Below are 17,246 nucleotides of genomic sequence, written 5' to 3' on the forward strand. Positions count from 1 at the left end.
CCCTGCACCAGGTGCCAAGTTCCTCTGGCCATAAAACCTCGAAAAAGAGGGTGGTGATGCGCCAAAAGTTGTATTGATCGAGAGATAGATTACAAGGGCCCCGGGTGTACATTTTTATACCCACGGATTGATACTAGTCCTGATCGGACTCGATACAAGTTTCCTAAAGATAAAAGGAAAATTACAAAATCTTGTCGAGTTAATATATAGAATTAAACTGCTATGCCGTGGTCTTCACGATTCCTCTTTGAACTCGGTCATTTCTAGATAAACTTCCATTGGTTGATCGACATCTTTTCTTAACTGAATCCACTAAATAACCTTACCAAAATTTGACTTTAAAAGCTTGTGATATAGCTCAATGTATTCCACTCCACTACTGGCTAAAATAAGAAAGTATAATTGCAATAATTAATGGTAGTTCTATATTCTGAGTGTTGCTTCATCACAATTTTGGTGCATAAGCATCAATTTTCATATCTATTTTCATGTTTTTCTTAGAGAAAATCGCAAAAGATACCTCAAATGCCAATCTGAGTTTGAGATTCTTCCCTATAAGACGGTTTGTTGCAAATACCCCCTTCTAATTCACCTAGGTTTGATATCCCCCCCACCTCACCCCAGTTGTCATTGCTCACGTGTTTTTTTTCTCTTTCTACATGTGTTATACAACTAAGCGTATATCCTCATGTACATGTCCCAAAACACATATTCTTTCTCAGTGGTAGGGTGTCTCACCAAGCACACATCTTCGTTCTCAACGACAGAGTGTTGCACCGAGCTCAACATTCTCATCTTAAATCTACTACATAAAAACCAACCTCCACCAAACCTCAGGAAGTAAGCGCGACAGCTCATCCTCTAGTGACCAAGATATCCAAGAGCGAAGATTTTGTAGGATCGTAAAGGGCCTTTCCTCCCCAAAAGCTAGCCATTGAGGTGAGGGGTTCCCCCACTTATATCTTAGGTCCTTTGCCCTTCCACAACTAATGTGGGACTATTCAACAATTTCCCCCTTCACACATTGGTGTCCCTCAACCCTTCACCGCCCCTTCACCGTTTCACCACGGTCCCTCAGGTATACGGGCCCCATAGGCACCCATGGTCTATCAGGCCTTCACACACTGTCCATCGGGCCAGAGATGTTAAACTAGCCAGGCTCTAATACCAATTATATAGGATCGTAAGGGGCCTTTCCCACCCCAAAAGCTAGCCATTGAGGTGAGGGGCTCCCCCACTTATATCTTAGGTCATTTGCCCTTCCACAACCAATGTGAGACTATTCAACAGATTTGTGATCGCCATTGTCCAATGACATGCTCAGTACCATCACTAGGAACGTCACAGTCATATCATATAGAGTCTGACCGACATGACTGACCACCACAGCTCCTCTCTTGCTAGAATTCACATGAGCACATGTGTGGTTTGTTGGAACAAGAATAGGCAAGTAACGGCTATTCGGGGGAATTTCATACAAAGGTGAATTAGGAGAGGGGGTATTTGTAACAAATCATCTTATAGGGGGAATCTCCAACTCAGATTGGCATTTAAGGTGCTTTTGCAATTTTCCCTTTTTCTTTTGACATTTTGTAAACTAGAACTAAGTGTGCATGTAGTTGTTAGTACTTTTAGTTTTTTATGAAAATATGTACATGTCATTAGCATCAAGCTAATATATTTATATACATGCAACAATGTATATATATTTGAGACACGTTATAAAAATAAATACGATTTTTGTCCTTCAATACAGAGATTTAATTAGTCTAACGCATAGAACTCCTCAATGATCAAACGGATGACATCACCTAGAAATTGACTCAGACACTACAAGGAAACAGACCATTAGTTACCAAGGTGGTTGGTGACAATAAGCTACAAGCTGGTTGCTATTGAGTTTTCGCTACCAATGAACCTTGGTCGCATCTTGGTGGCTACAACCCGGTTGCTAAATGTATTTTGTAACCAACGTGTGATCTCCTCGGTTGCTAAACATAATATAATTACTTACCAACCATAGTTGGTAACAATATGTAAAAGCAATAGTCACCAAGAAAATGTTGGTAACTATATATTTTTTAGAACCAAGTGGTACTTGGTAACTAAAAATATCTAATAACCAAGGTTGCTTGGTGACTATTTATAATTTGCCACCAAGTAATTGGCAACTAAAAGTATGTTGTGTCCAACCCTCCTTGGTAAGTACATACATCCTGCCACCTAGAACATTAATTACCTTGGTGACTAAAGGTTTGTTCACCCACTGCATAATTCAATTCAGACAGAGCAATTAATAGAAACTACAGTACTATGGCAATTTGATGTGCAATTCATATATGAATCAACTAGGTTACCATAGCATCAACTGCAGAATAGTGCTACAATAAACTCATCTCAAGCTTCACCTTAGAGTACATGCTTGACACGGTAACACATTAAAACTGATGTGCAGTCTTACAAGGAAATCATTATACCCAAAAGTCAACTTCTAAATGAGTAATCTATTTGAAGAAAAATATGAATCACTTCTATCTGAACAGAACTACGAATCACTATACCACAAAGTAAACAAAATTTCTGTAGTACTATGGTTGAGTTTATACAAGTCTCTTGGAGCATCGCAACCTGATGCTTGTTTTGAAACACCATGATGAGTATTGTCAAGATGATGTAATAGCCTAGGAGATTACGTTGCGGTGTTCCTGAAAAAAAGCTAATCTCAGGGAAATTAGAAAATGTCATGGACTGGATCACATATATAAAATGTTCGTATTCACTACTATGCTGATCTGGTCGATCCTCTAATCCTGTCTTCTTCAAAATTGTTAATGATGAACTTATTTCATAGGAACGAAGTTTCAATTTAGTTGCAACTTTAAGATGCATGGAGTATGGGAAATATTGCTAAAATTTAATTGAAAAAAATTCAAAACAGTGCTATGACTACAGTGGAGTTTTAATAGAAACAGGACATAAAAAGTCGATTGGAAAATTTATAGAATTCTAGCGTATACATTAGAGATTCAATTCAAACATGAATTTATAGAAGCAGTACTACATGCATGCTCAAGTTTCCATATGGTTTGGGCAATCAATTTCTAGTAGTAATACCTCCTAATCAAAGATCTTCAAAATCATGATCTCCTTGACATTCCATCCGAAACCAGTGAACCTATCAAATAAATTTAACAAAAGTTAATTGTCATTTCTATGTATTATAACACTATATTCTTCTTTTCTTTTAGAAGAAAAAAAAATGTTGCATACCGGATCCATCAATTGAAGTTGTGGTTGTGTGGGATGGTCCTGAGGCATCATTATCATCCATAGCAGGAGGTGGAATACCAGCAAGTTTGGACACGACACTGCGCAACCAATCAAGTTGCTTTTGTTGAGATTCAAGCTGATTTTGTTATACTGCAAGCTGGTTTTGTTGAACTGCCACAGTTTGTTCTGTAGAAGCCAATTCTTCTTCCATTTGTTGATAGGTGTTTGCTGAAGTTGATGAAGCTCTTCTATTAGGTTTCGGACCATGACCTCTCCCTCTAATATATCCATATGCCTTCCCAAGCACCTTCTCACAAATTTGTTGCTCTGTCAGCTGGATTGCACCTTCTTGCTCATTTTCATGCTGCATCTGTAACATTGTTTCCTTTATATAGAAAAAAATCAAAAGTTTTTGTTAGCACAAGAAGACACTTAACTATAGTGAAAATGACTCGTTAGAATGATACTTACATAGTTCTGTCTAGCATCTCTTGACGCCCATCCTTTGTCACTACAATAGCATTCCTTGTACAATGAGATTTGATCACAACTCTGCCAAGACATAATATTTACTTAAACAGATGCTTACGAAAAATAAATCATAAGGAAAATAGATGAAATTTAGCTTACTAATTCATGCTGAAGTGCCACAAATGGTTTGGTTCCCTTTTTATGAACATATGCCAGTTTCATCCGATTAGCTTTCCCTATAACTGATTTTTTCTGCATATGGCAAGAATAGCCAAAGGAACACATAGAAAATGCCTTAGTTAATATGAAGAAGAAATAAATTTAGCTAGTTGTTAAGAGGCATGCATTCAGATATAAGATAAAGCATGCAAAGAATCATATACCTGAAATTCTTCTGTTTCGAAATGATCACAAAGCCAAGTCCAATAACCAGGTCTGTCACGAAGGGGTTCATATGGACTGTTACGAGCACTGTCCCCACCACCAGACTTGAGATAATGAGTATAGCATCTATGGTGAAATGTTTTATAGCTTGACGAAAATAGTAGCTCCAGACAGCCTTTAACATGAGGTTCAGATAGATCTAAGTTGAATTTCATCTGCAAAAGATAGAATTCAGATGTTAGTATTTGCAAGATCACTCCAGAGAAGTCAAAGATATTACATAAAGGAATAAAAATAATAATATTATATACCTTCAGAAGCTCATACAAAGGTTCTTTGTCAGCCTCACTAAAATTGTTCCAACCAATGCGTTTGATAGGTGCATGGTACCTAGTAACAATCCCAATCTCCCTTGAAAGTAGTTCATGATTTTCTCCAATTGGCCTCCTCTCTACTGAAATATTCAAGTTCAGTGGGTGACCAGCTTTTTTGATCAGGCGCTCCAAACCTTTTGATTTATTCTTTCCGCGCACTTTCTTGGAGTTGGAAGTAGAAACATGCTGAGTTTGTGGGCAATTAGATGGTTGTGAGTTTCTTGGAGGCCGAACTTTCTGTCCAGGTGCCATATGCAGCTAACAATAAATAAATAAGTGAGCATAATCAAGTAATGGAGTAACAAATAAATAAATAAAAACAAACAAACTGCACAAACAATTGATAAGAGTAAGAAGTTTTGACAGCATTATTAGTTCATATATACCTAGAGCAATAATTAAAATATGTAACATAAGTTATATGAAGGAAAACATTCATTAATTTACTTACATACTTACTGATGTATAATAGAATCATAAGAAATCTAATTCTCAGTTTCTTCTTCACATTCACTTCGAGAAACAGGACCCTCCTTTAAAGATGCTATCTCTTTTGAATCACTAACAATTTCTAGAATCACATCATCGCGACTCAATGTATTAGCTTCAAAAGTATCATCCAGAACAATATCACCACCCTCTTCTTCTTGAAAGGCAATATCTTCATTAGCACCGATGTCTAAAGCACTTTCACTCCCAGCACTCCAAACCTCTGGATCAAATAGGTGCCGATGGTTAACCTTTTGCACTACTTGCCAATTCCCCTTCAATTTAGTATCAGGTACATAAAAGACCTGCTTAACTTGACTAGCCAATACATAATTGTCATCTGTGTACCACCTTTTGCTTATATTAATACTAACAAAGTCATTGTCAATGATCACTGGTTTGTTTCTCTCCAGATTGTACCAATCACACATAAACAATGCAACTTGCCGATCATTAGGATAATCCAAGACATATATGTCTGTGAGAGTACCATAGTATGTTATGATTTTCCCTTTATGTGGACCCTCAACGCATACTCCACTGTTTTGAGTTTTTCGACCTTCCTCCCGCTCCTTTGTTAAAAATCTAACTCCACCAATAATACATCCAGAGTATTTATGTACTTTTTTGTGTGGTCCAATTGCAAGGGCATATAAACAATCAGATACTTGGGATGAACCATCCTTGCGCAAATCTATAACCTAATTGCCAAAAATAATGCATGTTAGCTAATGCAAACAATGGACATATAGTTTATGTGAAGCCAAGTGTGAGCTTACTCTTTGGCGCAGCCATGTAGCAAACTCTTGTTGCAGTCTATTTGCTATATTTCCCACGCCTTGTGCCTCTAAAACGTCCTCATGCTCACTAAAATGTTGTTGCGACATGTGATATATTAGTACAAGTAACTATGTAACTATTTGTAACTATTACTGAAATATCATTTTATTTTACTTACTATAGGAACCCTTGCAGTTCTTCACAATTATTGAGCACGTACCAACACAGGGAATTATATTGATCTTGTGTTAGGATTACGTCATCCTTGTGACCAAAAGCACAGAATCTAGATAAAAATATTGAGTAGCGATCAGCGAATTGCCTCTCTCCATCATAGTTTCTCTCTTCCCTATTGAACCTTGTCTCAATTCCATTGAGATACATAGAGCAAAATGTTGAGCACTCCTTCATAATATAGGCTTCCGCGATTGAACCCTCTGGATGTGCCCTATTGCTCACCATGCCTTTCAAAGTACCAAGGAACCTACATACCAATAATATACACTTACTACAGTACAACGACAAAATTATAGAACAAAGAGAAGGATCCTAATCAACACATACCTTTCAATAAAAAACATCCATCTATACTGTACAGGTCCACCAAGTCTTGCTTGTTGTGGTAAATGGACTGCTAAGTGTACCACAATATCAAAAAATGCAGGTGGAAAAATCATTTCCAATTTTCACAACACAAATATTATTTGTTCTTCTAACTTTTCCAGCACATCAAGCTTCAATGACTTAGAGCATAGTTGACGAAAAAAGCTACCTAACTGTAATAGTGCATCACAAATGTCATTCTGCAAATACCCTCGAATTCCAATTGGAAGTATTCGCTGCAAAAGCAGATGGAAGTCATGTGTCTTCAACCCAGTTATTTTCCCCTCTTTATAGCTTAGACCTTTTGATATATTTGCACCAAAACCATCAGGAAAGCGGACAGATTCTATAAATTGAAAAAAATCTTGTCTCTCCTCTTGGGATAGTGTATAACAAGCAGGAGGCTTTATGACATTGCTGCCCCTTTGTTGCAAGTGTAGCTCTTTCCGGATGTTTATGTCTTGCAAGTCCATGCGAGCCTTAAGTGTGTCTTTAGTCTTACCATTTATGTTCAAAAGAGTTCCAAGCACGCTCTCACAAATATTTTTCTCAATATGCATGACATCTAGGTTGTGTGGCAACTTGAGTTCCTTCCAGTACGGCAACTCATACAAAATGCTGATCTTAGTAAAATTCTTTCCTGGGATGTCCCTTTCTGAGGTCTTTCTTTTCTTATTTCCATCATGCTTTCCATACTTGAAGCCTTGTAGATGATCTAATTTTTGTAGCATTGCAAAATTTTCATCTCCTGATAGCTGTCTTGGCCTCAATGATGTTTCATTCTTGCCATTAAAGTTCTTACTTCTTCGCCATCTATACTGAATAGGCAAGTATCTTCTATGACCCAAAAAACCAATCTTGCTTCTTAGCGAACACGAATCAGTCCAATCTAAACATATCGGGCAAGCCTTATAGCCCATTGCCACATACCCAGATAGTGAATCTAATGCACGAAGGTCACTAATAGTGCCTAGCACTACTGCTCGTAGATTGAAAGTATCTCCTACAAAGGCATCATATGTACTGACTCCAGTGTTAAAGAGTAGATTCAATTCTTCAATCAAGGGCCTCATGTACACATCAATATCCCTTCCAGGTGCTTTCTTCCCTGGAATCAGCAAGGGCATTAATATGAAGGGTTCCTTCATGCACTTCCATGGTGGCAGGTTGTATACAACTAATATAATAGGCCACACACTATAAGAGCTACTCAAAGTTCCAAATGGGTTGAACCCATCTGTAGCAAGTCCAAAGCGCAAATGGCGAGGATCGTGCGCAAGCCATTGGTATTTTCCATCCAAATCCTTCCAAGCTTCGCCATCAGCTGGATGTCTCAAGACATTTTCCTCAATTACACGCTTATCACGATGATATCTTAAGTCTGAGGCTATGTCCTTGTTCATAAATAGTCTCTGTAACCTAGGGATCAAAGGAAAATATCGCAAAACTTTGTGAGGTACACGTTTCTTTCCCTTGTGAATTTTCCATCTTGATTCATTACAAACAGGGCACTTATCATAGTCTTCAAGTTCCTTCCAGAACAATACACAATCATTGATGCATGCATGTATGCTTTCATAGCCCAGCCCTAGATCTCTTAACATCTTTTTTGCTTCATAATATGAGGCTGGAAGTGTGTCACCTGTTGGCAAAGCTTCTTTCAATAATTTGAGTAGCATCTCAAATGATTTGTTAGTCCAATGGTTTAAATCTTTTAAGTGGACTAACTTCAACAAGAAGGATAACAGTGAATGACCTCTGCATCCTGGGTACAACTCTCTTTGTGCATTTCTTAGCAAGTTATCAAAACGGACTGCCTCTTGATTAGATTAGAGGACATTATCTCCATTATTACCACTTTGGTTCTCCTGCTCTGCAACCCCAATTGTGGCCCTATGGATATCACCTAATAGATCTTGAATAGTATCAAATCCATCAAACTCATCCCCATTATCTTCATCCTCTAAAAGTTCATCGTCCTGATCATAATTGTTGGCCACTTCTCCATGGAATACCCATTTTGTATATGATAATTGTATACCATACAACACCAAATGTGTTCGAGCATCATTGGCACCCATCTGACTTATATTCAAACACCTTTCGCATGGGAAAAATATAAAACTGTTCTCTCCATTGTGTTCACAAGCAAATTCAATAAATGCGTTTACCCCAGCAATATACTCCCTAGAGAACCTATCGGGCAATCTCATCCAACTCTTGTCCATATTCTAATCCTCTGCATAAATGCAAGTTTCCTTAGAATTAATCACCAATGTGGTAATGCAAGTATTACAGATTATTTAATCTAAAACTATTTAATCTCCTCACAAATGGCAATAAAACTTCTAAAGCCATGGCACTCACAAACCAACATGCTAACCCAATGTCATGGAAATCAATTCATTTCTAAAACCCTAAAATTCGAAATACTGTGTGCTAATCAAATTAGTGCAGTCAACCAGATTTGTAAGTCACACTCATGTTATACTCATGTTATAGCAGATCAAATCTCACACAAAAACCATTGAATAATAGTGCATACAAACATTCATTTGGGTTATAGATCAGGTTCAAGGCACATCCAGTTAAACAAATTGTTTGTGTGCAAACATAGAATATCAGGAGAATTTAACCACTTACCTTGAATCAAAGTGGAGACTCCTCCTGCTGCCTGCAATGAATCAACTGCTTGCCCCGACGACGTTGTAGCTAAACCACCAGCGATCCCTCGGGCGCTGCCATCGCAGAGACCACCGATTCCTGGGCGCTAGCACAGGGGCCGCGAAGGACTCCTCCACCGAGCGCCGGCGGCGGCGGCGGCGTCGTCGCCGCAAAACTCCGTCGACGGTGCCGCCGCCGGCCGCAGATCTCGCCTCGCCGCCGCCGCCGCCGCCGCAGGAGACCTTTCCCTTGCCTCTCGATTTGTTTCTGGATGGGGATCGGGAGGAAGTGTGTTTTGCACTCCAGTACTCCACATATTCAAATATCAGGTACATGCCTTGGTTGCTATATGTTGTCACGTGACTAGTGACCAAGTACTGGCCAGTAACTTGGTAACTGTAGAGGTAATTGGTATTGTTTAACTCAAGTAACGTGCTGACAGCTACAGAAACCAAGGTATTAGCATGTTGGTTACTATTGATTAATATCTAGGCACCAAACTTCTTGGTAACTAAATATACGGTAGCTAATTGTATGTTTTCTTGTAGTGAGAACGGTGTCTACTCAACCAAATTAGCATACATTACAATTCATTGGGGCAGCGGGCTCGATCTTCAACCAGACAATCTCAAAATGTTGGGTGCCACTAAGTGCGCGCAAGTTCTTTTCTTGGCTCATAATCCAAAACAGAGTCTGGATAATAGACAGGCTCCAAAAGAGAGACAGGACAAACCAACACAATTGCCCAATGTGCCGAGCTTCTACAGAATCGGTCCTACACCTCCTAGCCAACTGCAGACTGTCGAGAAGGATATGGACAAAACTTCAAAGATGGATAAATATCGACCTCCAAATAAATGAGTGGGCAAACTGCGCCAATGTAGAAGAATGGTGGTACAAACTGTCACGTATACCCCATGTGCCGAGAAAGACACTAAAATTGGTGATCATCCTTGTGGCCTCGAAGCTTTGGTGCGAGCGAAATACCAGGATCTTTATACACATAGCTACCACAATGGCTACAATTATCACCAAGATCAAAGAGAATGCGCGAGCGTGGATCAAGGCGGGAGGCACATGAATCATAGAGATCATCCCCTCGAAGAATAGCCCTATTCTAGTTCTTTTGCGGGTCTATTGTTTGTGATAGACCCTGTATATATTTCCGTGCTGTGAATTTACTCCTCTATAATCTATTACTAGTACAAAAGTGAGAAAAGCTTTTGCCTTTTTCAAAAAGAAAAAAACAGATATTAGTTCTTATGATTTGTGAACAATATGTACAAATGCAGTAAGAACAGGGACGGTAAATAATCTTTGCATTTATGAGTATATTGGGCTATTATCATTATTCGGAAACAAAATTGAATCACTTTAAAACGTTCCATATTTAACGTGCTACTTCTATCCTTGGAAGGGCTTGAAATATGAATTGCTGCCGTTACCTTACCAGGAGATTTAATTTGGTGCCACAATCGGGTTCCGACGCCACCAGGCCGATCTTGGAAAGCATTGACACATTTTGATCCGCGTTCGATCACACGGAGGTTTATAAAAGGGGGTCTGCATATGCAAGCAATGCAGAACGATCGCGACAAGTATATATCTCTCTCTAGCAATCATCTCGATCTGTACATTCTTGGCGATGGAGAGCTTGATCAGGCGCCATGGGGGGCGCCGTGCCGTTTCCCCGTCATCGTCGGCGGCGGCGGCATCGTTCATCCTCCTCCTCTGCGCCGTCGTCCTTCTCAACACTCACGTGGCGCTGTGCGGCTGCTACAAGCGCATCTTCAGCTTCGGTGACTCCATCATCGACACCGGCAACTTCGTGTACCTTACCGGCAACGGCCCGTCCCAGTTCAAGGAGCTCCCCTATGGCATGACCTACTTCAACCGCCCCTCCGGCCGCATCTGCGACGGCCGCGTCCTCGTCGACTTCTACGGTGAGTTGCATCTGCAGATGTAGCATGTATATAATTTTATATACACGTGCCATTTCTTGATTTCGCGCGTGGCAATCTATATTTGCTCGTGTGTGTGTTTCAGCGCAAGCGCTCAACCTGTCGCTGCTACCACCGAGCATACCGGAGGAGGGGTCAGGGCAGTTCGAGAACGGCGCCAACTTCGCCGTGCTGGCGTCGACGGCGCTGGGGCCGGACTACTTCAAGACCAAGTACAACTTCAGCCTGCCCGTGCCTTACTGCCTCGACAACCAGCTCGCCTCGTTCAAGAAAGTGCTCGGTCGGATAGCTCCTGGAGTCGGTAAACAATCAATCACGCGAACACGTTGTTAATTTGATCGATTAACGTGCATGCGTGCAGTGCATGGAAGAGCGTGTTCAGATCATGTCGGATATATATATAAATCTTTGTCTCTGTTTCAGATGCCACCAAGAGCCTGCTAGGCGAGTCGCTGATCGTGATGGGCGAGATCGGCGGCAACGACTACAACTTCTGGTTCACCGCGCGGCAGCCACGCGAGACGGCGAGGCAGTACCTCCCCGACGTCATCGGCCGCATCGGCGCCGCCGTCCAGGAGGTGATCAACCTCGGCGCGAAGACCGTGCTGGTCCCGGGCAACTTCCCGTTCGGGTGCGCCCCGGAGTACCTCCAGGGCTTCCAGAGCAGCAACACCTCCGACTACGACGCCACCGGGTGCATCGCGTGGTTCAACGACTTCTCAAGGCAGCACAACCAGGCGCTGGTGCAGGAGGTCGCCCGCCTCAGGTCGCAGAACCCCGGCGTGAGGCTCATCTACGCCGACTACTACGGCGCCGCCTTGGAGTTCTTCAAGAACCCCAAGAACTACGGTGAGCACGCCATAAATCCTATATATTGTGTTCGATATATATGATGCTTCATTGCTTTGTTTGACTAATAATGTTTTATCGATCCGTTCTTGGTTTTGGAAGGTATCGGTGACCCTCTGCTGGAGTGCTGCGGCGGCGACGGCCCGTACCACACCGGCATGACGTGCAACAAGACAGCCAAGGTTTGGGGGTCCCCGGCCAACTTCGCCAGCTGGGACGGCGTCCACATGACGGAGAAGGCCTACAGCATCATCGCCGACGGGGTGTTGAGCAAGCGTTACGCCGACGCTCCGTTGCTCTGCTAGAGGATTTAGCTGGAATTCGTGCGTGGCTTTAATTCTGGGATAGAGATTCTTGGGAACTCTTACGCATATATATTTGTATCAACCAGTGAACTAGTAATGCAAATAACAATAATCTGATTACGCAACGCACGCATTCCTTCCTCCGGAGTCCGGAGTATAACATTTGGTAAGCGTAAACCCGTAGCAAGATATACTGCTTATGTAAGATATGACCACACATTTATTTTTCTAAATGTCGTCTATCTCATTCGGTTTGGTCTTTGACCCAAATAGTTTCAAACCTACATCCATCCTATAGTGTTTCACATATGTTCGGGACGGGAGTTTGGCTTTTGTGTTTATCTAAAGTTTTGAGACCTTTACTCCTAATATGAGCTGTTGCTATATGTTGATCGGTATGGTTATGTAGGAATGGTGTAGCTTTTAAAGATTGATTCTCCTTTGCAGGTTAATCTGGCTTCGTTTTTGGGCTACTTCATAAGCCAAGTTTACGGAATTTAATTGCTTTTACTACATGTTAGCAATTGGAAAGTGGCCAAGAAGTTTTTTACCTACGAGCGTGGGTGGCGACCTAATCTACGAATTGATAACCCTTAATTCTTCATGTTTAATTCTTTCAAAACAAGTGTGGGTATGGTGTGCGTTTAGGTTATGTGCTGAGTATCTGTTTAGGCTATGTGCATTTTAGGTATGTAGAGGCTACGAATGTTTTTAGCATGGTTGTATCATCTTGAATAAAAACTTATGTTATCTAAAAGAAAAATCATTAATATTTTAATTGATCAAGTCAAGGAGAGTAGGACCGACGAGTAATGTAGATGAGGCTAGCTATCGAGCTCTTGAGTTTGTGAGTGACAAAATGCTCGGTTCCTTACATGGTAGACCGGGGCCCATATAAGAATACCTACTTGTTGAATTTCCCGCGCAATTGCATGGGACTAATCGAATTTTCCCCATAATTGCAGGAGGGATATTGAAATAGAATTATATTTGCTAAATAAATCTTCTCATTTTCCGAGTTAACGCTTAATATTTAGGTCTTAGCTAGGAGAGTGTTAAGAATTAGGGTAACCAATAGTTTCAAAGGTACCAACCCTATGATGGAAAATTTTCTTCTTTTGGTAGAACTCTAAGGCCCCCTTTGAATCACAGGAATGAAAAAACGGGGGAATGGGAAAAACATAGGATTCTGATAGGAATACAAGTGTAAAACAGAGGATTGCAAAACACAGGAAAAACATAGAAATGACCGTTTGATTGAGCCGCAGGAAAAACACAGGAATTTGAGGAGAGAGAAAGACTCGAAGGATTCTTAACATGAGGTAGAACCTCATGTTAAATTTCCTTCAAAATTTGCATGGGAAGAGGCATTCCATAGGAATTTTATAGGATTCCATAGGATTCATTCCTTTGATTCAAAGGGCTATATAGGAAAAATTCCTATAGAAATTAAATCCTTTAAAATTCCTATGAATTTCCTTTGAATCAAAGGGGGCCTAAAAAGAATAAAGATTTTTAAACACACGGGCATAGGAAAAAAATGTAGGATTCAAACGCCTCGACATCTCAAATCCTATGGATTGGGAAGCACAGAAAAACTAAATGAATGATTATTTGGATAAAACGTAGGAAAAACACAGGAATTAAAACAGAGATATAGACATACAAAGGTTTTTTTTTCCAGGAGATTGATCCTCATGTAGGAAATCCTCCAAAATTTCCATGATTGAGACAATCCTAAGGAATTTCAAAAGATTTGAAAGAGCCATTCCCTTGTTCTAAATGACCATATAGGATAGATGTCTTTCCATAGGAATTCAATCCTTGAAAATTCCTCCAGAATTGCTTTGATTTAAAGGCCCAAATTTAGATATGGTTTTATACAATTATATTTGTAAAACTAGAAGAAAGAGTTGTATCTCAAATACAATTATGAGAAAAGAAAATTATCTTGAATCAACATTTATACGATCCATTGATGCTACAGCTACAATGTGGCGTCACTATGGGTATACACATATCTTTAGAATACTATATCTACACGGCTTCCCATCAATCTGCATTTGACCACAGGGAAGGAACTGTCCAAAATACTTTAAGAAGCACTTTAATAGTATTCGGATGTATTGCATATGTTGTGATATGGTACCATAATAATACCATAATTGGACTACATCTCCATTTATAACAGGGGATTCGAATGAGCCATTTAAAATGCAGGCGATAAATTGAAGCCAACAACATTGTGTCCATTGTCTTCGATCCCTCTGTCGATCTCTGCTGTTCCAGCCTAGAGGCAGAGCAGCAGCAGCCGTTGTCAGATATGGGAAGTTTCAGTCACCAGAAACATTCCATTTCCGTATACCTCGTCCTCGTGTCCGCCGTCCTGCTGCTGAACTCAACCCTGGGTTTGTGTGGCTGCTACAAGCGCATCTTTAGCTTCGGCGACTCCATCATCGACAGCGGCAACTTCGTCCACATCGCCGGCGACCATCCGTGTCCGTTCAAGGAACCACCGTTTGGCATGACCTACTTCAAGCACCCCAGCGGCCGCATCTCTGATGGCCGTGTCGTTATTGATTTCTACGGTGAGTTCATAGGCCCATCAACTCCTCCCTGACTGTTCCAAAATTTATTTTCCCATGTATGGTCAAAATTGATTTTTCTTTTGTTTACAGTCAGGGCGGATCACACAGCTAGGATAGCCAATATTTTCGTAATTCAACAACATTGAAAATCATTTGTCCATGTTTTTGTCCAGGTTTTTGAAAATTTCTAGATCCGTTATTGTTTACATAGATAGTACCCTCTTTAATCATGAAAATATATCATTTTGATTTTTTTTAATTATCAAACCTACATGCATAATTTGTATATTTTCAATAAAAGATTATTTGATGGAAAAAATTAAAAGCTTGACTTTATGTTTAGTAACTGAAGAGAATATACAGTAGAGCACCATTAATTCGAGTAGTAGTGCACATACCCAATACAGTAGTACATTTTTTAGATGATGATACTGTGTGTAGTACATGTTTTTTTTTTTTTTGACATGCCCACCATGTGCTTGCGTATATATGTTGCAGCGCAAGCACTCCAGCTTCCGTTTGTACCACCGAGTTTGCCCGAGAAGGACAGGGGGCAGTTCCCGCACGGCGCCAACTTCGCCGTGTTGGCCTCCACGGCGCTGCCGCCGGAGTACTTCAGAAGGCGGAACCACACCGTGCCGATGCCCTTCTCCCTCGCCACGCAGCTGGAGTGGTTCAAGCAAACGCTGCAGCGGATCGCTCCCGGGGACGGTAAGTAGTACGTGGTACTTGTAAAATTAACAACCAAAAAAAAAAAAAACCGTGTGCACGGGCAACAGTGCACACTGCACATACACAGCTGATCAATTTGTCCGTTTCAAGTTTCTAAAATGTTGCTCCTGAGTCCTGATTTTAAATTTCAGCTGCTAGGAGAGCACTGCTCGGTGAGTCTCTTATCTTGATGGGTGAGATCGGCGGCAACGACTACAACTTTTGGTTCTTAGATCATAAACCTCGCGAGGTTGCTTACCAGTTCATCCCGGATGTCGTCGCCAGCATCAGCTCCACTGTCCAGGTCGGCACAAACCATCATATCCTGATCGAACCATTGCATATGTACATGAAAAACATGAACCATCCCACTGACGTAGCATGCACCATGTACATATACAATCGCATACACGCAGGAGCTCATCGGTCTGGGCGCGAGGACGATCATGATCCCGGGGAACTTCCCGACCGGGTGCGTGCCGGCGTACCTGAGCGCCTACCGGAGCGGCAACCCGGCGGACTACGACGAGTTCCGTTGCCTCCGGTGGTTCAACGCCTTCTCCGCCGCGCACAACCAGGCGCTGCTCAACGAGGTCAGCCGGCTCAAGGCGCAGCACCCGGGCGTCAGGCTCATCTACGCCGACTACTTCGGCGCCGCCCTGCAACTCTTCCGTAATCCACGCAGATTCGGTGAGCTGCCGCTTGTTTCGATCGCATCGCATCGTTAAAAACCGCAAGATGCGTACGCACGCCACACCACAGTACTGATATATGGAATATCGATCTGTTTGCGATTGGCGTGCGTGCAGGTATCAATGATCCTCTGCTCGCGTGCTGCGGCGGCCATGGCCCGTACCACACCGGCGCGACGTGCGACAGGACGGCGACAGTCTGGGGTGATCCGGGCAGTTTCGCCAACTGGGACGGTGTCCATATGACGGAGAAGGCGTACCATGTCATCGCCGACGGGGTGCTCAACGGGCCGTTCGCGGATCCTCCGTTGCTGCATAGTTGCTAGAATTGTGCTATGGCTGTTCCAGAATCCAGCTGACTACTGTAGCTGAGATCTCCGGAGATCTTTTGCTGGTTTTATTGATGAATTTGAAATGGAGGAAATTATTTCAGTTTACTTAGATGATTTCGAGGAGAAATAAGTTCAAGTAATGTCATGCTCGATGCTATTATCGCTTTTTTTTTAAAGAAAAATAGTACAAACGTAAGCGCTCACAATGCGTGCACATTCACCATGACGAATACAAACGCACAGCCCTAACCCTATAAGCATCTCCGAAAAATTGGACCGACATGTATTGAGAATGACGAAGTCAACTCAGGCATCTGCTTTGAAAGACTAGGATGACATATCTTGAGAATGACTAAGTCGTTATAGGTGTATCACTGATGACAGGTACTTCTCCTACCACCAAAAGAAAAAAGCTGTAAATACGAACACCCATGTCAAATCTAGAATTTGAATCCGAGTATGGTGGTTCTACCGTAAGAAACCTAACCACCAGTTGAGCTATTCTCACTTTGGTATTATCTCTTGATTTCAAGCGTTGATGCTGCACTTTACACACAAAATGACAAAGAAATGGTGATCTAAGGTCCCGTTTAAGTTGTTAACTATGAACACGCAAAATGAGAAAACTATTAATGCATGATTAATTAATTTTTAATTATTTTAAACTTTTAAAGAATTTGTATATGATATTTTAAAGAAACTTCTATAAAAATAGTTTTACACGAAATACAATGTCTAAAAAGCGTGTTAAAAAACCAAGATAGAATTTGTAT

At 41.3% G+C, this 17,246-nt stretch overlaps 3 protein-coding genes across 13 annotated transcripts; 2 read left to right on the forward strand and 1 right to left on the reverse strand.

The window, feature by feature from the left end:
• Positions 1–2,340: 2,340 nt before the first annotated feature.
• Positions 2,341–9,327, reverse strand: LOC4326258 (uncharacterized). 11 transcript variants are annotated; one of them, XM_015765702.3, is made up of 12 exons: positions 9,015–9,327; positions 6,333–8,610; positions 5,947–6,252; positions 5,768–5,855; positions 4,959–5,689; positions 4,437–4,757; positions 4,125–4,340; positions 3,901–3,993; positions 3,742–3,822; positions 3,271–3,655; positions 3,115–3,175; positions 2,341–2,705 (listed from the first exon to the last, which is right to left on the reverse strand). In XM_015765702.3, the coding sequence occupies exons 2-5, from the start codon at positions 6,443–6,445 to the stop codon at positions 4,985–4,987; spliced, it is 1,212 nt and encodes a 403-aa protein (XP_015621188.2). In that variant the 5' UTR covers positions 6,446–8,610; positions 9,015–9,327; the 3' UTR covers positions 2,341–2,705; positions 3,115–3,175; positions 3,271–3,655; positions 3,742–3,822; positions 3,901–3,993; positions 4,125–4,340; positions 4,437–4,757; positions 4,959–4,984. The 11 variants fall into 6 exon arrangements, 10 of the variants coding, with proteins under 10 accessions (XP_015621188.2, XP_066160128.1, XP_015621186.2 ...); XM_015765700.3 differs by having other exon boundaries at positions 2,341–2,716; XM_066304020.1 differs by having other exon boundaries at positions 4,955–5,689.
• A 1,294-nt stretch (positions 9,328–10,621) lies between these two features.
• LOC4326260 (GDSL esterase/lipase At1g28600) lies at positions 10,622–12,270 on the forward strand. The gene is made up of 4 exons (XM_015783366.3): positions 10,622–10,978; positions 11,082–11,297; positions 11,420–11,845; positions 11,948–12,270. The coding sequence occupies exons 1-4, from the start codon at positions 10,681–10,683 to the stop codon at positions 12,148–12,150; spliced, it is 1,143 nt and encodes a 380-aa protein (XP_015638852.1). The 5' UTR covers positions 10,622–10,680; the 3' UTR covers positions 12,151–12,270.
• A 2,089-nt stretch (positions 12,271–14,359) lies between these two features.
• Positions 14,360–16,578, forward strand: LOC4325365 (GDSL esterase/lipase At1g28600). Its single transcript, XM_015790350.3, has 5 exons — positions 14,360–14,738; positions 15,237–15,449; positions 15,602–15,753; positions 15,866–16,139; positions 16,259–16,578. The coding sequence occupies exons 1-5, from the start codon at positions 14,474–14,476 to the stop codon at positions 16,465–16,467; spliced, it is 1,113 nt and encodes a 370-aa protein (XP_015645836.1). The 5' UTR covers positions 14,360–14,473; the 3' UTR covers positions 16,468–16,578.
• Positions 16,579–17,246: the final 668 nt, after the last annotated feature.

This window comes from Oryza sativa, chromosome 1, assembly GCF_034140825.1.
Source record: "Oryza sativa Japonica Group chromosome 1, ASM3414082v1".
Classification (NCBI taxonomy): domain Eukaryota; kingdom Viridiplantae; phylum Streptophyta; class Magnoliopsida; order Poales; family Poaceae; genus Oryza; species Oryza sativa.